A 25304-nucleotide genomic window follows, 5' to 3' on the forward strand; every position below is an offset into this window, starting at 1 on the left:
GATTGTGAAGGAAGACCCAAAGTGGAATAAAACCGACACATTTACGGAACCACAATCGAAAGGGTCATGCGGCTCGGGTTCAGTCGATGTTTCGGACGCACGCACGAACATCGACCTCAATGCGGACACGAATGAGATACCGGACGACTTGAACGACATTGAAGAGATCTCCCCTCCTCGACGACCAATAGGCCGCGACAAAGCGAGGCGTGCTCAACGACACGCGGATGAAACCGAAAGTAGACGACGAGAGCAAGCCGAAATGAAAAAAAAAATTTGACGAGCACAACGAAATCGCGCGTAAAAGATATGATTTGCAACGGGAACATTTTGAGTTCTTGCGTCGTGAAGCCGAGGACGATCGTATTGCGAAAGATTTGGCAATTCTTCAAACCAGCGAGGATAATTTGCCACCGAGACGGTTGGAGACACTCCGAAAAATGAAGGCGAAGATTGAACATAAATATTTAGACGAAGATTAGTGTTTTTTTTTTCGTTGTAATGTTTTTTTTTTGTTATTTTTTTTTCGGTCTATGTTTTTTTTTCGTTGGAATGTCGTTTTATGTTTTTTCGTTGTAATGTAGTTTTTAATTAGTATTTATTTTAATTATGTGTTATTTAATTTATATGTTTTTTTAAAAATTATTATGACATAAATTAAAAAAAATAAAACAAAATAGAAAAATGGGAATTACAAACATCAAAAAAAATTAAAAAATAAAATAGAAAATAAATGGTGTTATTACATGTTATTTGGTGTTGTCCATTTCCAGATTTATTGTTATAACACCCATTTATGACTAGGATGATAATGTGACACCTTTTGGATATGATAATATATTATAACATGCTGTCCACACACAACACAACAACAGTCTTACAAATTTCATTATCTCAAAAAATACCATCATTATCCATTTTCAGGTTGATGGGTGGGTAGTTGGCAAGCGTTCACAACCACAGGCAGGTCTGAATTCTTTGGATATTCACTCAATCAGTATGCAGGAAATGGTCCAAGGGAATACAAAGCAGAGGAAAGAAACAAAAATAAAATGCCTAGAGGATACTTTTGTCAGTTTACTAAAAAGAGTTGGACTCATTCCATCACCACGTTTTTCACACTTTTGATACATAATTTAAGGGAATTTCACCACAATAATCAAGATTCATTTTATTATATTAGAAAAAAGGGATAGTGATATCCATTTCAATAACCATATTTTTTAAATCGATATTAGCACGTTACAACTTTTTGAAGTTGTAACGTTTGCATTTTTTGTAGTAGATATGAATTTTCTCACGTTTTTATGTCAAAAATCAATTTTTAAAATTGTTTTTTTAAAACTAAAAACATTTTCAAAATTGCTTTTCCAAACTAACTCTTTTTACGAAAGGAAAAGCAGTTTTGGGAAAATAATTTCAAAAAAAAAAAAAAAGAGTAAAATCATACATAACTACTCAAAATTGCGTTTTGGAACACCTTTTCTAATTCATGTACTTGCTTTTATGATAAAAAACGATTTTAAAAATTGTTTTTTCTAACAAAATCCAAATTTAAAAACTTTATTAAATTTATTGAAAACTAGTTTGAAAAAAAGAATTTTCGAACTCATGAATTTCAAACATGCTATTCTAGTTGCCTTTATGTTTTTAGAACTTTTATCTTTAAGTTTTTATATAAATTATACATTCTAAAAGCTTACAAATATTTTCTTTCAAATACATAAGAAGTCAAATAAACACAAATCATAAGAAAATAAATTTATAATAATAAAATCACATTACATTAGATGAATAACTACTTTGTATATGGAGGTCATTGGCTTAGTGGTATCAAAAATTGATGAATAGATGTCTCTCAGCCAAAAAGTTGAGGGTTCAAATTCTGGTGTAGACAAAATTTATAGATTTAGAAATAATATAGTATGTGAATGTATAAACCGTTATAGTTTTTTTTTACTAAAAAAAATAGCAGACATTATAAATTTATCAATGTTTTAAAACCCGGGTCGACCCGGTCGGTTCAACCGATTGGACCGTGACCCAGGGTAGAAGGCGGATCAATTGTGAACGGTTTTTTGTAAAAATACGGACCGGATCGAACCGACCGGGTTTCCCCTAAACCGCGGTTCGATCGCTTATGTTGAACCGGTTCAAACCGGATTGACCCGTTTTAATAGAGTTTGGATAGTTAGATACAAGTGACGAACATCAAAACAACGAGCCGTTTGTGATTTCTTCAATGTTTCTCAATGTTTAAACTTTGTGGACATCAAATTATTGGTTTTATATGTTTATGCATTATGCAGGAAAGTAAAAATATATAAAAAAAAAATACCATAAACCGGGTTGACCCGGCGGTTCAACCGGTTGACCCGTAAACCGGTCATCACACCGGGTCAACTAAAAACCCGGGTTTTAAAACATTGAAATTTATTGAGATGGATGAATTCTCTAACCAGATTTCTCTTGCAATGGCTTTTTTCTCTGGGAAGTGATTCGTACACAACAATTTTTTCTCTTCCTCTAGCTTGTCTGAGTTGAAAAGAATAAATCGAAAAATTGGTGAATCACAAGACCATAAATGTGTTTTTTATTTGCATTTCCATATTTATATGTAGGTTATTATACTACAAAGTTCTCTTCGTGAAAGAAGTACAAACTTTGGTCTATATAGTACAAACTTGTCACTAAGCTCACTTACAAGTACAACACAATTATTTGTTCATTTTAACTCTTAAATAACTAACTCATATCATATTATCAAAATATTAAAATAATATACTTCTAAATACCAAATTAAGTTTTGGGTTAAATGAGTTAAAACTTGGACTACAAATTTTTGATGACGTAGCAATGTTTAATTGGTTGTGGGAATGATGAGGGTATGGCACAATGGTCATTAGTCGAAAGACATTTCCTTCTTTTGGAAAGCATATGGATGCCAATTACTATAAGGCTGGAGGATGTGGTGTCAAAAGTTATCATTTGGTAGACGCGAGTTGTCATACTTGTCATGCTACCTATTCTTTTTTTTTTAATATACAAAATAAATCTTTCAAACAAAACAATTTTTAAAAATTAAAAATTCATTAAACTTAAAATAAAAACATAGAAATTCAAAATAACAACAAACACACCAAAAAAAATAGAATTTAAAATTAAAACCATACAAACTAAAATTACAAAACCTAGATAGGCCTAAAGAACATCTTCATCGGAAAATTGACCTTCCAAATCGCTAACCGGTTCTGTGTTAAGATCGATGTGGTTGACGTTCCAAATACGTTCCATTAAGTCCCGACGAAGAACATGATGCGTCCCAACATCATTAACTAGTGCCCTCCTCGACGTGTACTCCGCACTTCCAACCTCAAAAGCTTGTGTCGGTGGAACGATCTCGTTTTCGTTATACTCACATATTGTATTTCCTTCGTCTTCGAGAATCATATTATGCAATATGATACAAGTATACATCACCTCGCTCATTTTCTTCTCCTCCATATACGACGCGAGATATTTAAGAATATGCCAACGTTTTTTCAAAGCTCCAAATGCTCGTTCAACATCATTTCTCGCCCGCTCTTGAGCTCTCTTAAACTTCAACCTTTTCCAATCATTTAGACAAGATAATGACTTCACAAAATAAGCATGCTCCAGATAGATCCCATCCACCAGATAATACCTGTTCCTATACGATGTTCCAGCTACTTGAAAAGAGGAGTCTGGTGCAGTCCCGTTGTACATGTCGTCAAGTAACGGAGACATGTTAAGAACATTGATGTCATTAAGGGAGCCAACTGATCCAAAGAATGCATGACATATCCACATATCCTGTGAAGCCACCGCTTCAAGTATAACGGTTGGATAACCATGATCGCCTCGGGTGTATTGCCCTTTATGAGGATTCGGAGAACAAGCCCATGCCCAGTGGAGGCAATCTAGGCTTCTTAACATTCCAGGAAAGTCGTGCATGTTTGAGTGATGAGCATACAATTGTTGGATGTCACTACAAGTAGGTTTGCGCAGATATCGTGGACCATATAATGTAATGACATACTTGCAAAAATTGTGAAGGCTAGTTCGTGCAACACGTCCGGACATCCTAAGGTTTTCCCCTAGTGCATCGGGGCAAGTGGCATATGCTAATTGACGAAGTGCAGCAGTGCATTTTTGTATAGGAGTAAAACCAATTGTACCTCTAGCATCTTTGTCACAACTAGCATTTTTAGCTAGGAAATTATGTTCTCATGTAAACATCAACTATTGTAAGACTTGTACTAACACGTTAAAGTTTACATTATGGTTCCTAATGAACCATGTATTGTTATAATGCAAAGCATATATGTATCTCAAATCTCTCCCAAATCTCTCTATGTACCTCAAATCTCTCTCAAATCTCCCTATGTAGCTTCCTTAGTCGAAACCAACTCAAAACGAAAGGAGAAAAACTTGAAAGAGCAAGCCCAGTTCGGAACCCCTTAAGTGACTTCGGACCCTCCCACCGGCCAATCTCGCTCCGGACATATGCTGATCCGGAACTGCCGACTCCGAAAAGCTTCGCACCACTCCGGAAGATCTCGCAGCTTCGGACCGGAAGCCTTTGCTACCTCGGAACCCTCGCAGCCTCGGAAGGAAAGGACTTCGGATAAGAGCTGACTTCGCAACCCTCGACTCCGGAAGCTACTATGCGACTCCGAAACCTAAAAAGAACTTCGGAACTCATGGCTTGACTCCGGAACTCACCATTTGACTCCAGATTTTAGACCATTTCGGACCATTTCTTCATTTTGAGATATTTGGACGTCGGGAATCCCATCAAACTCATATTTTTCATAACTTAGACCCCTTAAACCCCTATTTTATGCCAAAATTAGATATTAAAGCATAATTACACAAAAATAATATCTTGATTTGACAAGGATATTATTTTAAGATCATAAAGTGATAAGAGGGTTTGACTTTATGATTTGATGTAATTCCCATTCTCCATGCAATTCACAGTAACCCATGCATTACCCATCAAATAACAATGCTTTGAACCTTCATATTTCCAAGCACATATTTCCCCCTTTATCCCTTAAAGCAATAGCAGTAAGAGTGATTTAAACTCCACCATTTCCCTCACTTCTCTGATATTCTCTCCAACACTTCTCTCAAAAGAAAGAGCAAGGATCTTGCTAAAGGCTTAACTTCTCAAGTTTTCCTTAGAGTTTCTAAGTAAGTTTTTCCACTCATCTAGTATTTTATATAATTTTCAAGATAAATTCACATTATTTCACCCATAATGATATGTGAGAAAAACTCTAGGGACAACATTCCTTCTAAGGAAGTTCCTCAACTCATCCAAGAGTTTAGGCTAGAGATCTTCACCCCCATCACTCCAATCAACTCATCAACCAACTCAAGGTGAGCTTCATACCCCTATTTTCGAGTTTTTTTTTATTGTTTTTGGTGGAGAATACAAGTCAAAGCCTTGTTTAAATCATGATATGCATGTATGCTAAGTTATATGTGCTAAGGTTATGAAAACTCCAAGAACTCAAAATATTGAGCAAGTCTCTAGAGTTTAAACCATATTTTACAAATTATGTATAGAAACAAGAACTAGTATATTACAAAGTATAAGACACAAATGTATATAACAAAAACGATAAGGATTTGCTTCGAAAATTGCTTAAACGAGCATCTTAGAAGGAAGGGTCCATTTTCAACCATCCACATAGTTATGAACTACTTGAGACACCTTTTTGACAAATGTGAGTATTATTTGATAGTTTATAAAATGAAGGACCATTTTGCCAACATCGAAAATACTGGGTCATTTTGACAAAACTAATTCAAAAGGGATTATTTTCAATAAACGAAAAAGAAACATCTAGTCAATGAGTACAACTATTGTTATTTATCTAATAAATAACGGATTACAACGATTTTGCACAAACACATGTTAGTATTCTATTCAGACGCATCTTCACAGTACCTATATATATATATATATATATATATATATATATATATATATATATATATATATGTATATGTGTGTGTGTAATAGTGTACGCTTCAAGTCTTGTAAGAGTTATAACCAGAGTCTCCTAGAGGCGGAGCGGGAATTTGTGTATAGATCTGTACGGGGTTGACACCCCGCACATTCGCTGTTCGCTACAGCTAGACCGGCCAATCTATGGTGACAAATCTCTTAAACGAAACCGACGCCTGAAGAACGTCAGAACAGGCACTCCGTCATATTAGTATGGTTATAACGACTCACTTAGAATATAACAGTTATTATTTAGAACATTACGCAAGTTACACCTTTCGATTATAAACAACTATTGGTTGGATACGTTAAACGAAGCTTTTACCACACAAGTCTTAGGGTTTTAAGACTACTATTTTATACGTCAGAAAATATAGGATTTTCTGGGAAAAACGATTTTATACGATTTCCAAAACGATAAGCTAAAACACACAGGCAACTATACTTGATTAGAAACAAGACTTACAACTATTATGATAAGAAAATATGGGATTTTCTTGTTTCCAAGTATCACAGATTTTTATACAAAATGCTTATGAACTCACCAACATATTTTTTGTTGACGTTTTTCAAACGACTTGCATTCTCAGTAAATCAGTAAGCGGGTTAGTGGAATGCGGATTCAAGATTATTTTAATGTAGTTTGGAATTTACTCAATGTTGTCTCTTTTGTGTAATTCAAGAACATAAACAAGATGTAAAACAATGTAAGTTTGTTATATTGATATATGATTATTTGATTTGCTATGTTTCATTTATAATCAATTGTTATGATACTGCACAATGACGTCACCCGTCTCCGGACGTTTCCGCCGTTCTGGTCTGGGGGTGTGACAGATTGGTATCAGAGCATTTTTTATAGTGAGCTAGTATATCTAGCCATACAAGATATACAACTATAAATACAATGGGACTAAAACACTCTGACTAAAAGTATATATACTTGCTAGAAACGTATCATAAATGGAACAAAACAAGAGAACTTAAAGGTTGAACACTACAGTCAAACCTAGACAGTTATATAATCATATCTGGGATAAATAGAGCCTGATCAACTATATTTATTTGAGATATGACCAACATGTTTTTGGGAGTGGTAGTGGAGTTGCAACAAGTCTACAATTTCCCAACTCGTTATCCAAAAGTTTTAAGAGCCAAACCTAAACAATTAAAATACTATAGGAGTATTTTGGAACCTATTTACACATACTCTCCTTATAAGTTTCTCACCCCTCGTGCAGACACTATGGCCGGATTCCTCCATCTAGGAGATCCCTATTTCTCCAACCAGGGAAATGGTGGATGGTTGGAGCCAGAGGAGGAGCCAGAGGAAGAGCCAGAGGAAGAACCGGAAGAAGAGCCGGATGAAGAGCCTATATGAGGACCGGGCGGACCGGTAGCTGACTCAGACGAGGAGGAGGATGATGGCAGCGACGCAGATGATTCAGATGCTGAGTCCGAAGTCATCAATCCGCCCTACATGGCAAGAGTGCCCCCATACGGAATGGGCCCCAATGGTCCTACGCACCCATGGGCGCACGAGATCTGGAGGTGGAGCTGTCAACAAGGGGTACGACCTCCATTTGGTATGAACCGGGACTACTACGACTTAAGTCACGGTGGACCTGCAGACCGAGCCCTACCTGTGATGGTAAGGAGGACACGCGACATTGGCGAGCAGACTCAGGCAACCGTCAGCCAAATGGTGGCCATGAGGGTTGCGGTTGAGCGCACATAGAGGATGACACAGGAGGTAGTCAGGGACTACCAGGCATGCCAGACAACATTGGAAGCCCGACTTCGGGCCGCCGAGCACCACCTGGCTAGACTGCAGGGCGCATCTACCTCGTCGTCGGCACCACTAGACCCCACTCGTCGCAGCTAGTACCCGTTCACTCGCTACCGTATTTATTTTTCCCTTATGCACTACTCTATGTACTATCGACTACATGATTAAGTGATTACGCTACTCATGGAGTCGTTACTTTGTCGGATTTTATTTAATGTATTGTATGCCTTATATAGGCAAATTTTCATGTACTCAAAAGATTATCATCAATGAAAACGGCTATATATTTTCTCATGATGTGTTACCTGTTATGTGCTCTATTACTATTATTACATGTTGACTGTATGCACACACTTGCTTATATACAACCGAATCACCGAAACTATTCTATAATCAAGAAATCATGAAACAAAATACATTGGATAATCATTGTCCTTCTGTTCCATAACAGAAAGATGCCGAGGAGACCTATCCATAAGAATAACAACACAGCACCACCACCGCCTCCCTCACCGGAGATGAACTTTGCGGCCTTCCAAGCGGCAGTTTCAGCTGCAGTGACAGCGGGTCTAGACCACATTCAAAACGGAAATAATGGTGGTGGGAATGGCCAAGGGACGGGAAGCTCCCACCAAGGGATGAACCAAGGGCCTGTAAAGGCATGTACCTACAAGGACTTTTCCAATGCAAGACCCCGCACTTTCAACGGGACTGGAGGATTCATAGCTTTGAAACGATGGATCGAGAAGGTTGAGTCGGTGTTCGAGATATGCGAATGTCCAGAAGGGAGTAAAGTCAAATTTACGGCCTGCACATTCATCGACCATGCATTGTCATGGTGGAACGGTCACATTCAAGCCATGGCACTCCCTGTTGCTAACGCCATGTCCTGGGAAGAAATCAAGGATATGTTAATCGTCGAGTACTGTCCCCGAAGGGAGGTACAAAAACTCGAGCAAGAACTGGGGAACCTTACGATGCAGAACTCGGACATTGACGTGTACATCTCGAGGTTTAATGAAGTCGCGCTTTTGTGTCCTGGTATGATTACGTCCGAGGGAAAGAAAGTCGAACGATTCATCTGGGGATTGACACCTCACATTCAAGGTAATGTGATTGCCTTGAAACCCGAGACCTATGACAGTGTAAAGCGCCTAGCCAAGAAGCTTTATGATCACGACGACAAGAAAAGTACCAAAGCGACCGGGGGAGAAAGCAAACAAGAAGGAGGGAACAAGAAGAACTGGGAGAACAAGCGAAAAGGGCGACAGAATTCAGGGCCTTCCAAGAAACCACAGACCGTAACAGTCCATTCTGCTACCGCACCAGCTCCACCCGCCCCAACCTCAACCACAACAGCGCCAGCCAAGTCATACGCGGGTTCAAATCCCAAATGTGACAAGTGTAATTACCACCACTTCGGGGCATGCAAGGACTTCCAATGCACCAACTGCAATCGAAAAGGATACACTGTCCGATATTGCAAGATGCCTCCACAACAAAACAAGCAGCCCAATGACAACAACGCCGGAGCCAGCCGTGCATGTTACGGATGCGGAGAAACCGGCCATTTTAAACGCAACTGCCCCAAGAACGAAAATCAGAACGCAGGAAGGGTCCTAGCCATGGGGCAAGGAGAGGCAGTGCAAGATCCAACTGTAGTGATTGGTACGTTTCTCCTCAACAACTCTTATTCGTGCATTTTATTTGATAGTGGTGCTGAGCGAAACTTCGTAAGTCACGGATTCAAACACCTACTCAATCAAAATACCCGCAAATTGAACGAAACTTTTACTGTCGAAATGGCCAATGGTAAAACAGAATCAACCAACGATATCTACGTAGGGTGCACACTAACATTAAATAATCACTCCTTTCTAATCGATTTGATGCCTGTTAATATTAGGAGCTTTGATGTGATTGTTGGCATGGATTGGTTAAGCCCCCACCATGCTGAAATTATGTGTCACGAGAAGATCGTTCGCCTTCATCTACCAAATAATGAAACCCTAATAGTTTATGGCGATAAACCCGACACAAACCTCCGAATCATTTCTTGCATCCAAGCATAAAAGTGCTTGCATAAAAAGAATCACGTCTTTCTCGCTCATGTTGTGGATAACACAAAGGAGGAGAAAAACATCAACGATATTTCAGAAGTACGTGACTTTCCCGACGTATTTCCCGAGTATTTTCCAGGAATACCTCCCGAGCGCCAGGTTGAGTTCCGAATTGATCTTGTACCTAGAGCCATTCCAATCGCCAAATCACCTTATAGATGAGCTCCTGCCGAGATGCAAGAGTTATCTAGCCAACTAAGCAAACTTCTAGACAAAGGATTCATCAGGCCGAGCTGTTCACCTTGGGGAGCTCCAGTCCTGTTTGTCAAAAAGAAAGACGGGTCTTTCAGAATGTGCATCGATTATCGGGAGTTAAACAATATTACTGTCAAGAATCGACACCCACTCCCTCGAATCGATGATCTATTCGACCAGCTCCAGGGAGCCAGCTACTTCTCCAAGATAGATCTGAGGTCCGGATACCACCAACTAAGGGTCCGATAGGAGGATATTCCAAAGACTGTTTTTTGAACCCGTTATGGACATTTCGAGTTCGTGGTCATGCCTTTTGGTCTCACAAATGCACCCGCAGCCTTTATGGACCTAATGAACAGCGTCTGTCGGCCGTTTCTTGATAGCTTTGTGATTGTTTTCATCAATGATATACTCGTTTACTCTAAGAGTAAAGAAGAGCACAACCAACACTTACGACAAAGTTTGGGAACATTGAGAGCAGAGAAGCTTTACGCAAAGTTCTCCAAATGCGAGTTCTGGATTCGTAGAGTGGAATTCTTGCGACATGTAGTTAGTGAAGAGGGAATACATGTGGACCTTACCAAGATCAAAGCTATTGAGGGCTGGGCAACCCCAAGAACTCCAACCAAAATCCGAAATTTTTTAGGGCTTGCTGGTTATTACCGAAAGTTCATCCAAAATTTTTCCAAAATCGCCAAGCCTATCACCACTCTCACCCAGAAGGGTGTATCTTTCCATTGGAATGACAAACAAGAAGCTGCTTTCCAAACCCTGAAACGAGCCCTCTGCAGTGCTCCAGTGCTGTCCTTGCCAAAAGGAACGGAACACTTCGTAGTATACTGCGATGCTTCTAACCAAGGGTTAAGCTGTGTGCTTATGCAGCGCGGAAAGGTGATAGCTTACGCACTTAGGCAACTAAAGAACCATGAAGTAAACTACACCACCCACGATCTCGAGCTGGGAGCTGTGGTCTTCGCCTTAAAGATTTGGAGGCACTACCTATATGGTACAAAGTGCACCATTTTCACAGACCACAAGAGCCTCCAGCACATTCTGAATCAAAAGGAATTAAACATGAGACAACAGAGATGGGTCGAACTGCTAAACGACTATGAGTGCGAAATCAAGTACCACCCAGGAAAAGCGAATGTGGTAGTCGATGCCTTAAGCCGAAAGGAGTAATCGGACCGCCGAGTAAGGACGCTAACAATGAGCGTCCATTCCCATCTATCCTCACAAATCAAGGAGGCTCAGCAGGAAGCCTTGAAACCAGAAAACGTCGCCAATGAGGCGTTGCGTGGAATGGAAAAGAATCTGACGGTCAAGGAAGATGGAGCCTATTACCTTATGGACCGGATCTGGACACCGAAGTTCGGTGGATTCCGAGACGTGATAATGAATGAGGCTCACAAAACAAGATACTTTATCCATCCGGGTTCCGACAAGATGTACCTGTATATCAAACAACATTATTGGTGGCCGAATATGAAAGCGGAGATTGCCACATACGTAGGCAAGTGTCTCACTTGTGCCAAAGTTAAAGTGGAGTATCAGAAGCCCTCGGGTCTACTTCAACAACCCGAAATACCCGAGTGGAAATGAGAGAGGATAACAATGGATTTTATAACCAAATTACCAAAGATGGCAGACAGTCTGGATGCTATCTGGGTGATCGTTGACCTATTAACAAAATCCGCCCATTTCCTGCCAATAAAAGAGACGTACAAGATGGAAAGGCTAACGCGAATATACCTGAAATAGGTGGTGAGACTTCATGGAGTCCCCATATCTATTACTCAGATCGAGATAGTAGATTCACCTCTCGTTTTTGGCAGTCGCTCCAGAAAGCATTGGGAACCCAACTGGATATGAGCACTGCCTACCACCCTCAGACTGATGGCCAAAGTGAGCGAACTATTCAGACTCTAGAAGAAATGCTAGGAGCATGTGTAATAGATTTTGGCAAAGCCTGGGATACCCACTTGCCCCTAGTTGAATTTTCATATAACAACAGCTACCACACGAGCATAGGACTCGCTCCCTTTGAGGCCTTGTATGACCGGAAGTGCAGATCGCCCCTTTGTTGGGCTGAAGTGGGTGACACCCAGCTGGCAAAAGGGCAATCACCGAGCGGCACCCTTACGGGACCAAAAATCATTCGAGAAACTACAGAGAAGATAATCCAAATCAAAGCCCGACTCCAAGCATCGTGTGACCGACAAAAGAGTTACGCTGACAAACGACGAAAACCTCTGGAGTTCCAAGTCGGAGATCGAGTACTATTAAAGGTCTCTCCCAGGAAAGGGATGATCCGTTTTGGGAAATGTTAACACGCTGCCGCGCACATATTAAACAAATAAATTTATCACTGCTGGTTGCACTAAAAATATAGCACAGGGAAGCATGGTCGAATCCTCAGCGACACAGCCTAAAAGTCAATGCCTTTTTGCATCAGGCACATCTAGTCAAGAAACAGAATATAAAAGGGGGGGTTTTTTGATTAAAACTAATAACTAGAAATGTCGTGATAATAAAGTAAATGAAAATCAATAATAAAAATGGTTTCAGCTCTGCTGTGTTTCCTAATCATGCAACCGATCCATATCTGATTATTTGTGATGCGTTCTATCTAAGCTGGTACTGAGAAAAACTAACAAGCTCTAGTAATTTCTCTTTTACCTAAAATAGTTAATCAAACCAAGCTCTTCAATTAACCCTAACTTTTTACTGTCTAATCAAACAAGCTCTTAATTAAGATCAGAAAAGTTGCATTAAGTTCTTTGTAAAATTCCCAGCAATACCCAATACTTCTCACAAGCTCGGAAGCGTAAATATATGATTTTTATAGTTTATACCAGAGTTAAATCCCAAAACGGAACCAATCTGATACTTGTTACTTTTACCAATTTATTAGAACAATTACAAATTCTATTAATTGATTAACTGGAATGATAAAACCCTAGCTAGGTTATCAGACTAACAAGAATCAAAATCAAACATTCATTAAGAACAAAACTGAAGAATCTAGATAGAAACACAAATCAAAAACCAAATCTAATGATCAATCACATGAAAAGTAATTGTCTTTGCAGAACTGAAAACTAGGGTTTAGCCAGACATGGATAAAATCTGATCTAAAACAATAAAAACAAACATTAAACTACTAAATCTTAATAAACTAAACGTAGGATATGATCCACAGTCTTCAGATCTTTAGAAATTGATGAAATCGGAGAAGAAACACCTCCAAAATCGTATTTTCGTCGTCTGGAACCTCTGGAATCGCCAACTTAGGTTACTGGAAGGTTATAAGGTCTATTTATACGTCCAGCAGCAAAAACGGCGCACCTGCGATCGCATGTACACAACCTGCGATCGCAGGTTTTGAAATAAACACGTCTGGTGCCTTTTTAATGAAGTTGGATGCTATTTTGACACTTTTTGGCCAACTTGCGATCGCATGTACACAACCTGCGATCGCAGGTATTGAGTTTTCACTCCCGGATGAATTTTGGGCACAAAAGAACCTCGAAGGCAACCTGCGACCAAACCTGCGATCGCAAAAACGTCACCTGCGATCGCAAGGAGACAACCTGCGATCGCAGGTTGTGCCTATGACGTCCGAAAATTTGTCTACTTTTCAGATCATTTTGAATCGCGTCAATCGGAGTTACGGTTCTCGAGATATGGTCAAAATACTGACAGCGGGTCAAAGCTGCCAGCAACATCCTTTAACTTTAGATTGCATATTCTATCTTCGTGTGATCAATTCAATCCAATGTTTCTTGACCAAAGCATCTTCCAAACATTCTTCAACATACTCCATAAGTCTCAAGCTCTATTTTAAGCTCCAAACATGCATCCGGCTGCTCCCAAAGCATTGCTCCACTCGAACTATCTGAAATTGACATAAAAACATGAGCAGTACGGGAATTCTAACGAAAGACATGAGCTGAACATTATTTAAATAAATGACATGAAAATGTACAAAATATGATCCTAAATGATAATAAAACTACCCTATAAGATGCATAAAATGGCATCTAACAAATATCCCCAAGCTTAAACCTTACTTGTCCTCAAGTAAGAAAAAGATAAAACATTATAAACAAATGAAAAGATGTAGACGACCTAAAAAGAATTTAGAATAAAATAAAATGAAAACTTAAACTAAAGTACTTCACTCTTTTTTTTGGCACATGATCAGATTTCACAACGAGGAAGCTCCAATGAAATCACTACCTAGACAACAGTCTCAATACTTTATATTAACGATTCACAGTTATATTTAACGAGTTAAACCAAGCTTGAGCAAATAATTTTTACGCCGAATTAAATTTGTGAAAACAGTGTATTTTTAAAAATAATTTCACGAAAATTCGTTTATAAAAACTTAGCTTGAACAAGCCCTCCTTTTTTTCCGAACTCATCCAGTAAACGTGGTAAGCTCCATTATGGACAGAAAATCCAAGCTTACCCCTATGATTCCACTATCGAGGGATCAATCTCATTATACCACACATCTTCTTTGTCTTGGTCAACTCTTTAGATTTAACTTGTTTGCTTCTTGATTTTGACTTGAACTTGACTTTGATTTAACTTTGAATTGCAGATTTCTTCAAGTTGCTTGATATACCATTTCTAACATATATATAGATCAGGCACGGATTTTACTTTGAGGCCCACCATATCTTCAATACTTCAAATATGATAACAAATTGTGGGTATAACAAGAGTTCTCTCCCAACCTCAAAAGGCGCAGAAACTATAGGGTTCAGTACTTCAAGGAATGATAAGGGTTATCCAATTTAGGTTCTTTTTAAGGTATTCAAGGAAATTATTTTCAAAACACTGTTCATTTTTCCATTCCACAATTTAATTGTAAAAATTATCCGACTCTTATGTTGGTTCATATTGAAAACATTTAAAGCACTATATGATACTAATTATAATTGATTGTAACGAGACCTTTATTTTCAGTAACTATCACACTTCATCTTAACAGAGCTATCGAATGTAAAAAGATATCCTCATCTCATGTACATCTTTTTTTTTTTTTTTTTAAGATTTTAAAGATTTTTTATATGCAGAAAATAAAAAAATAACTAGAAATAAAAATATTTTTGGTTTTTTTTGTTCTCTTATTTATGAATGCAGAAAAATAAAATATTTTTTTGGACTTTTTTTTGAAGTTTTTATATGCAAATGCAATGCATAAAATAAAAAGCAAAAAGAAAATTTTGAAAAATTTAACTAAAAAAACTGAAAAATTAAAATTTTAAACAAAAATGCAAAATTTTCATACTAACCCCCTCCCCAAGCTTAAAATGAGGCATTGTCCTCAATGCTTAGAGAGGAATGAACAGCTCAATAAAGAATATAAGGGCAAAAAGGTGCAGCTAGGAAAGAATGTACCTGATAAGTTTGCAGAAATCTGATTTTGACGATGATTGTTGACGAAAAATCTGAATTTCAGCGACTTTGAAGATCCTCTGATTTCCCCAAGCTTGCTTGGGACTGTGACCATCTCTTTATTGAAAGCAAAAAAACTAAAAACTACTCATCGGGTTGCCTCCCGGAAAGCCGCCCTTTTTTAAAGTCGTTGGCTCGACTTTGCCCAACCAAATTAACTAACTGGTGTGGTTGGGACTTCTCTGAAGCTCAACTCTTTTTCTTGTCACTCCAGATCCCTTCAAATATGGAAAGATGGGTGGATCTGGAACTTGTTCAACAAAATTGAAAGATTCTACATTGTCTTCTAGATGGTTTGATTTCTTTCTCTTTCTGATCTTCTTATTCTTCCCAGAAATCTTCTCTTCAAATTCTTTTCGTTTCAGATTCATACCAGAATTCACCTTAACAGAAACCATCACTTTTTCCTTTTCTCTTTCCAAAAGTTTTTTTCTTTTCATATTTTTATTTGATTCTTCTTCCGTAGCAGATTTCAGCTCAACCTCTTCCACCTCCCCAAGCTTATCTTCTGCCAGCTCCTTGGATATATTATCAGATGAATTCCTGTCTAAAAAGTTTTCTTGCACAGAGACATTAGAAAACTCACAGCAGCCCTCAGACAAAGGACTGCTGGTAACCATATAATTGACAGAAACATTTTCGGAAGGAAAATCATCATTATTAATTTGAAATTTAACCACTTCCTCATCAAACTCCATTGAAATAATGCCATTAAAAACATCAATTTTTGTTTTTGCAGTTTTCATAAAAGGCCTTCCCAAAATAATAGAGTTTGTATCTGAAGTGTCCAAGTTTCCCATGTCCAAAATGTAAAAATCAGCGGGAAAAATCAGATTATCCACTTGGACAAGAACATCCTCCAGCACACCTTTTGGGTGTACTGTTGAGTGGTCAGCCAACTGTATAATTGACTCGGTCTTTTGTAAAGTTCCAATTTTTAATTTTTCAAAAACAGAATAGGGAAGGACATTAACTAAAGCTCCTAAATCAAGCATGGCTTTTGGAAAATTTAGTTTCCCCAATTTACAAGGAACTGAGAAAATCCCTGGATCCTTGAACTTTGGAGGTAAACCTTTTTGTAAAATAGAAGAGATATTTTCACCAGCTTTTACAATCTCATTAAATTTCATTTTTTTCTTTGAGTTGCATAAAGTTTTCAGAAATTTAGCATAGCGAGGGATATGTTGGATAATATCTAAAAGTGGGATATTTACCTCCATAATATCTTCATCATCTCTTTCGCGCTTCGTGCTCCTCAATCGCGATGGGAAGGGAGGTAGTGGCTTGTACTCCTTCAAAATTGGCTTGGGTAGTGTTGGAGTTTCATTTTCTTCCAGCTTTTCAGATTCTTCTTCAACCAACACCTCTTCAAACTCTTCAGCTTTTTCAGGCTCTTTTTCTGTTTCTTCCATATCTCTTTCTACCAGAACTTCTTCAAATTCTTCTTCAGATTCATTTTCTGGTTCAGATGCACTTAGGCCTTCATATGTTTTCCCGCTTCTCAAGGAAATGGCACTAACATTATGCTTTGGATTGTTTTCTGTATGTCCTGGTAACTTTCCTTGAGATTCCAGTCGACCTATAGAAGTGGCAAGTTGAGACACCTGCTGCTCCAAATTTTTGATACTGGCTCTGGTTTCGTTATGGAACGCATGAGTGCTGGTGGCTAAACTTTTAACAATATCTTCCAAAGCCATACTAGAGCTGCCAGAATGTTGTTGCGAAGGCTGCTGAAAATTCTGCTGACTCTGAAAATTTTGCTGAAAACCCGGCTGCTGAAAATTTTGATGCTGCTGAAATCCGGGTGGAGGCTGAAATTGTTGTTTCTGCTGATAATTATTCTGAAAATTTTGTTGGTAGCCCCCGACAACTTTGACTGCAACTGTATCCTCTTGCAATATTGGGCACATATCTGTAGGGTGATCAGTCTTCAAGCAAATCCCACATTGTTTCTTTGCAGCTGCTTTTTCTTTAGTCAAGAGGAGAACAACTTTTGTCAATTCAGATATCTGAGCTTCCAGATGAACATTGCTGACTTCCTTGACCCCTCTTGGCTGATCTGGATACCACTCGTCTTCATTCCTAGAATGTTTAGACTCGATCGCCAACTTTTCGATTAGCTCTCTGATTTCAGATGGGGTCATGTCACCCAAGGAACCACCACTGGAGGCATTTATCAGGCGCCTCTCCATGGGTGTCAGGCCTTCACAAAAACAATTATAAAGTTGATAATCTCTGATCCCATGTTGGGGGCACCGTACCAGAAGCTTCTTGAATCTTTCCCAATAAGTATGTAAAGCTTCTCTTTTTCCTTGTTTGATCCCAAGGATTTCTCTTCTGAGACTGGAGACTCGCGTTTCTGGAAAGTATTTCTCTAAAAACAGCTTTGCGAGTTCTGTCCAAGTGGTGATGGAACCAGATGGGAGTTCATACAACCATTCTATTGCAGAATCTTGAAGCGAAAAGGGGAATGCCCTTAGTTTGATCTGGTCTTTAGTAACTACATGAGGCTTCATTCCAGAACAAACCACATGAAATTCCTTGAGGAATTTATGTGGGTCTTCCTTTTCCAATCCTCTGAAAGTAGGAAGAAGGTGAAGCAGCCCAGATTTAAGTTCGAAGTTCTGGGCTTCCGGAAAAGTGATGCAAAGGGGCTGCTGGTTGACCTCTTGAGTGGCCCACTCTCTAAGGGTCTTTTCTGCTTCGTCTCCACTCATTTCTGATTCTCCATATTCGGTTCCTGAAGAGTCGGTGGTTTCAGATTTTACAGAGGAAGGTAGGGAGTAAGTTTTAAAAGGGCTGTTTTGAGTAGAAGATGGGGGTACTTTCGGAAAAATCGGATCTGGTTCGTTCCACAAGGGAGTGCCTTGTGGTGTAGAGGTTTCTGGGGGTATGGAAGATGATGAACCAAAGAGACCAACTGATTGTTGCTTTCTTGCTGTTCGCTCGATTTCTGGATCAAAAACTAAAGGTGTACCTGAACGAAAAATTCTTGGCATAAAACTATAAGAAAGCACCGTGTCCCTGGCAACGACGCCAATTTGTTAACACGCTGTCGCGCACGTATTAAACAAATAAATTTATCACTGCTGGTTGCACTAAAAATATAGCACAGGGAAGCAGGGTCGAATCCTCATGGACACAGCCTAAAGGTCAATGCCTTTTTGCATCAGGCACATCTAGTCAAGAAACAGAATATAAAAGGGGGGGTTTTTTGATTAAAACTAATAACTAGAAATGCCGTGATAATAAAGTAAATGAAAATCAATAATAAAAATGGTTTCAGCTCTGCTGTGACTTTCCTAATCATGCAACTGATCCAGATCTGATTATTTGTGATGTGTTCTATCTAAGCTGGTACTGAGAAAAACTAACAAGCTCTAGTAATTTCTCTTTTACCTAAACTAGTTAATCAAAACAAGCTCTTCAATTAACCCTAACTTTTTACCGTCTAATCAAACAAGCTCTTAATTAAGATCAAAAATGTTGCATTAAGTTCTTTGTAAAATTCCCAGCAATACCCAATACTTCTCACAAGCTCGGAAGCGTAAATATATGATTTTTACAGTTTATACCAGAGTTAAATCCCAAAACGGAACCAATCTGATACTTGTTACTTTTACCAATTTATTAGAACAATTACGGATTCTATTAATTGATTAACTGGAATGATAAAACCCTAGCTAGGTGATCAGACTAACAAGAATCAAAATCAAACATTCATTAAGAACAAAACTGAAGAATCTAGATAGAAACACAAATCAAAAACCAGATCTAATGATCAATCACATGAAAAGTAATTGTCTTTGCAGAACTGAAAACTAGGGTTTAGCCAGACATGGATAAAATCTGATCTAAAACAATAAAAACAAACATTAAACTACTAAATCTTACTAAACTAAACGTAGGAGATGATCCACAGTCTTTAGATCTTCAGAAATTGATGAAATCGGAGAAGAAACACCTCCAAAATCGTATTTTCGTCGTTTGGAACCTCTGGAATCGCCAACTTAGGTTACTGGAAGGTTATAAGGTCTATTTATAAGTCCAGCAGAAAAAACGGCGCACCTGCAATCGCATGTACACAACCTGCGATCGCAGGTTTTGAAATAAACACGTCTGGTGCCTTTTTAATGAAGTAGGATGCTATTTTAACACTTTTTGGCCAACCTGCGATCGCATGTACACAACCTGCGATCGCAGGTATTGAGTTTTCACTCCTGGATGAATTTTGGGCACAAAAGAACCTCGAAGGCAACCTGCGACCAAACCTGCGATCGCAAAAGGGTCACCTGCGATTGCAAGGAGAGAACCTGCGATCGCAGGTTGTGCCTATGACGTCCGAAATTTTTTCTACTTTACAGATCATTTTGAATCGCGTCAATCGGAGTTACGGTTCTTGAGATATGGTCAAAATACTGACAGCGGGTCAAAGCTGCCAGCAACATCCTTTAACTTTAGATTGCATATTCTATCTTCGTGTGATCAATTCAATCCAATGTTTCTTGACCAAAGCATCTTCCAAACATTCCTCAACATACTCCATAAGTCTCAAGCTCTATTTTAAGCTCCAAACATGCATCCAGCTGCTCCCAAAGCATTGCTCCACTCGAACTATCTGAAATTGACATAAAAACATGAGCAGTACGAGAATTCTAACGAAAGACATGAGCTGAACATTATTTAAATAAATGACATGAAAATGTACAAAATATGATCCTAAATGATAATAAAACTACCCTATAAGATGCATAAAATGGCATCTAACAAATCTCCCCAAGCTTAAACCTTACTTGTCCTCAAGTAAGAAAAAGATAAAACATTATAAACAAATGAAAAGATGTAGACGACCTAAAAAGAATTTAGAATAAAATAAAATGAAAACTTAAACTAAAGTACTTCTCTTTTTTTTGGCACATGATCAGATTTCACAACGAGGAAGCTCCAATGAAATCACTACCTAGACAACAGTCTCAATGCTTTATATTAACGATTCACAGTTATATTTAACGAGTTAAACCAAGCTTGAGCAAATAATTTTTACGCCGAATTAAATTTGTGAAAACAGTGTATTTTTAAAAATAATTTCACGAAAATTCGTTTATAAAAACTTAGCTTGAACAAGCCTTCCTTTTTTTCCGAACTCATCCAGTAAACGCGGTAAGCTCCATTATGGACAGAAAATCCAAGCTTACCCCTATGATTCCACTATCGAGGGATCAATCTCATTATACCACACATCTTCTTTGTCTTGATCAACTCTTTAGATTTAACTTGTTTGCTTCTTGATTTTGACTTGAACTTGACTTTGATTTAACTTTGAATTGCAGATTTCTTCAAGTTGCTTGATATACCATTTCTAACATATATATATATATATATATATATATATATATATATATATATATATATATATATATATATATATATATATATATATAGATCAGGCACATATTTTACTTTGAGGCCCACCATATCTTCAATACTTCAAATATGATAACAAATTGTGGGTATAACAAGAGTTCTCTCCCAACCTCAAAAGGCGCAGAAACTATAGGGTTCAGTACTTCAAGGAATGATAAGGGTTATCCAATTTAGGTTCTTTTTAAGGTATTCAAGGAAATTATTTTCAAAACACTGTTGATTTTTCCATCCCACACTTTCATTGTAAAAATTATCCGACTCTTATGTTGGTTCATATTGAAAACATTTAAAGCACAATATGATACTAATTATAATTGATTGTAATGAGACCTTTATTTTCAGTAACTATCACACTTCATCTTAACAGAGCTATCGAATGTAAAAAGATATCCTCATCTCATGTACATCTTTTTTTTTTTAAGATTTTAAAGATTTTTTATATGCAGAAAATAAAAAAATAACTAGAAATAAAAATATTTTTGGTTTTTTTTGTTCTCTTATTTATGAATGCAGAAAAATAAAATATTTTTTTGGACTTTTTTTGAAGTTTTTATATGCAAATGCAATGCATAAAATAAAAAGCAAAAAGAAAATTTTGAAAAATTTAACTAAAAAAACTGAAAAATTAAAATTTTAAACAAAAATGCAAAATTTTCATACTAACCCCCTCCCCAAGCTTAAAATGATGCATTGTCCTCAATGCTTAGAGAGGAATGAACAACTCAATAAAGAATATAAGGGCAAAAAAGTGCAGCTAGGAAAGAATGTACCTGATAAGTTTGCAGAAATCTGATTTTGACGATGAATGTTGACGAAAAATCTGAATTTCAGCGACTTTGAAGATCCTCTGATTTCCCCAAGCTTGCTTGGGACTGTGACCATCTCTTTATTGAAAGCAAAAAAACTAAAAACTACTCATCGGGTTGCCTCCCGGAAAGCCGCCCTTTTTTAAAGTCGTTGGCTCGACTTTGCCCAACCAAATTAACTAACTGGTGTGGTTGGGACTTCTCTGAAGCTCAACTCTTTTTCTTGTCACTCCAGATCCCTTCAAATATGGAAAGATGGGTGGATCTGGAACTTGTTCAACAAAATTGAAAGATTCTACATTGTCTTCTAGATGGTTTGATTTCTTTCTCTTTCTGATCTTCTTATTCTTCCCAGAAATCTTCTCTTCAAATTCTTTTCGTTTCAGATTCATACCAGAATTCACCTTAACAGAAACCATCACTTTTTCCTTTCTCTTTCCAAAAGTTTTTTTCTTTTCATATTTTTATTTGATTCTTCTTCCGTAGCAGATTTCAGCTCAACCTCTTCCACCTCCCCAAGCTTATCTTCTGCCAGCTCCTTGGATATATTATCAGATGAATTCCTGTCTAAAAAATTTTCTTGCACAGAGACATTAGAAAACTCACAGCAGCCCTCAGACAAAGGACTGCTGGTAACCATATAATTGACAGAAACATTTTCGGAAGGAAAATCATCATTATTAATTTGAAATTTAACCACTTCCTCATCAAACTCCATTGAAATAATGCCATTAAAAACATCAATTTTTGTTTTTGCAGTTTTCATAAAAGGCCTTCCCAAAATAATAGAGTTTGTATCTGAAGTATCCAAGTTTCCCATGTCCAAAATGTAAAAATCAGCGGGAAAAATCAGATTATCCACTTGGACAAGAACATCCTCCAGCACACCTTTTGGGTGTACTGTTGAGTGGTCAACCAACTGTATAATTGACCCGGTCTTTTGTAAAGTTCCAATTTTTAATTTTTCAAAAACAGAATAGGGGAGGACATTAACTAAAGCTCCTAAATCAAGCATGGCTTTTGGAAAATTAAGTTTCCCCAATTTACAAGGAACTGAGAAAATCCCTGGATCCTTGCACTTTGGAGGTAAACCTTTTTGTAAAATAGAAGAGATATTTTCACCAGCTTTTACAATCTCATTAAATTTCATTTTTTTCTTTGAGTTGCATCAATTTTTCAGAAATTTAGCATAGTGAGGGATATGTTGGATAATATCTAAAAGTGGGATATTTACCTCAACCTTGCGAAGAATTTCCATAATATCTTCATCATCTCTTTCGCGCTTCGTGCTCCTCAATCGCGATGGGAAGGGAGGTAGTGGCTTGTACTCCTTCAAAATTGGCTTGGGTAGTGTTGGAGTTTCTTTTTCTTCCAGCTTTTCAGATTCTTCTTCAACCAACACCTCTTCAAACTCTTCAGCTTTTTCAGGCTCTTTTTCTGTTTCTTCCATATCTCCTTCTACCAGAACTTCTTCAAATTCTTCTTCAGATTCATTTTCTGGTTCAGATGCACTTAGGCCTTCATATGTTTTTCCGCTTCTCAAGGAAATGGCACTAACATTATGCTTTGGATTTTTTTCTGTATGTCCTGGTAACTTTCCTTGAGATTCCAGTCGACCTATAGAAGTGGCAAGTTGAGACACCTGCTGCTCCAAATTTTTGATACTGGCTCTGGTTTCGTTCTGGAACGCATGAGTGCTGGTGGCCAGACTTTTAACAATATCTTCCAAAGCCATACTAGAGCTTCCAGAATGTTGTTGCGAAGGCTGCTGAAAATTCTGGTGCTGGAAATTCTGCTGATTCTGAAAATTTTGCTGAAAACCCGGCTGCTGAAAATTTTGATGCTGCTGAAATCCGGGTGGAGGCTGAAATTGTTGTTTCTACTGATAATTATTCTGAAAATTTTGTTGGTAGCCCCCGACAGCTTTGACTGCAACTGTATCCTCTTGCAATATTGGGCACATATCTGTAGGGTGACCAGTCTTCAAGCAAATCCCACATTGTTTCTTTGCAGCTCCTTTTTCTTTAGTCAAGAGCAGAACAGCTTTTGTCAATTCAGATATCTGAGCTTCCAGATGAACATTGCTGACTTCCTTGACCCCTCTTGGCTGATCTGGATACCACTCGTCTTCATTCTTGGAATGTTTAGACTCGATCGCCAGCTTTTCGATTAGCTCTCTGATTTCAGATGGGGTCATGTCACCCAAGGAACCACCACTGGAGGCATTTATCAGGCGCCTCTCCATGGGTGTCAGGCCTTCACAAAAACAATTATAAAGTTGATAATCTCTGATCCCATGTTGGGGGCACCGTACCAGAAGCTTCTTGAATCTTTCCCAATAAGTATGTAAAGCTTCTCTTTTTCCTTGTTTGATCCCAAGGATTTCTCTTCTGAGACTGGAGACTCGCGTTTCTGGAAAGTATTTCTCTAAAAACAGCTTTGCGAGTTCTGTCCAAGTGGTGATGGAACCAGATAGGAGTTCATACAACCATTCTCTTGCAGAATCTTGAAGCGAAAAGGGGAATGCCCTTAGTTTGATCTGGTCTTCAGTAACTACATGAGGCTTCATTCCAGAAAAAACCACATGAAATTCCTTGAGGAATTTATGTGGGTCTTCCTTTTCCAATCCTCTGAAAGTAGGAAGAAGGTGAATCAGCCCAGATTTAAGTTCGAAGTTCTGGGCTTCCGGAAAAGTGATGCAAAGGGGCTGGTGGTTGACCTCTTGAGTGACCCACTCTCTAAGGGTCTTTTCTGCTTCGTCTCCACTCATTTCTGATTCTCCATATTCGGTTTCTAAAGAGTCGGTGGTTTCAGATTTTACGGAGGAAGGTGGGGAGTAAGTTTTATAAGGGCTGTTTTAAGGAGAAGATGGGGGTACTTTCGGAAAAATCGGATCTGGTTCGTTCCACAAGGGAGTGCCTTGTGGTGTAGAGGTTTCTGGGGGTATGGAAGATGATGAACCAAAGAGACCAACTGATTGTTTCTTTCTTGCTGCCTCTTTTTTTAGTCTCCTTGCAGTTCGCTCGATTTCTGGATAAAAAACTAAAGGTGTACCTGAACGAAAAATTCTTGGCATAAAACTATTAGAAAGCACCGTGTCCCTGGCAACGGCGCCAATTTGTTAACACGCTGCCGCGCACGTATTAAACAAATAAATTTATCACTGCTGGTTGCACTAAAAATATAGCACAGGGAAGCAGGGTCGAATCCTCATGGACACAGCCTAAAAGTCAATGCCTTTTTGCATCAGGCACATCTAGTCAAGAAACAGAATATAAAAGGGGGGGTTTTTTGATTAAAACTAATAACTAGAAATGCCGTGATAATAAAGTAAATGAAAATCAATAATAAAAATGGTTTCAGCTCTGCTGTGACTTTCCTAATCATGCAACTGATCCAGATCTGATTATTTGTGATGTGTTCTATCTAAGCTGGTACTGAGAAAAACTAACAAG

At 38.2% G+C, this 25304-nt stretch overlaps 1 protein-coding gene across 1 annotated transcript; it reads right to left on the bottom strand.

Annotated features, from left to right (window-relative positions):
• Window positions 1-3201: 3201 nt before the first annotated feature.
• LOC145140364 (uncharacterized) lies at window positions 3202-3975 on the bottom strand. The gene has a single exon (XM_079073879.1). It carries the CDS (start codon window positions 3973-3975, stop codon window positions 3202-3204), a length of 774 nt encoding a protein of 257 aa, XP_078930005.1.
• Window positions 3976-25304: the final 21329 nt, after the last annotated feature.

Source organism: Lactuca virosa, chromosome 9, assembly GCF_052849685.1.
Source record: "Lactuca virosa cultivar CGN04683 chromosome 9, Lactuca_virosa_CGN04683_v6, whole genome shotgun sequence".
NCBI lineage: Eukaryota > Viridiplantae > Streptophyta > Magnoliopsida > Asterales > Asteraceae > Lactuca > Lactuca virosa.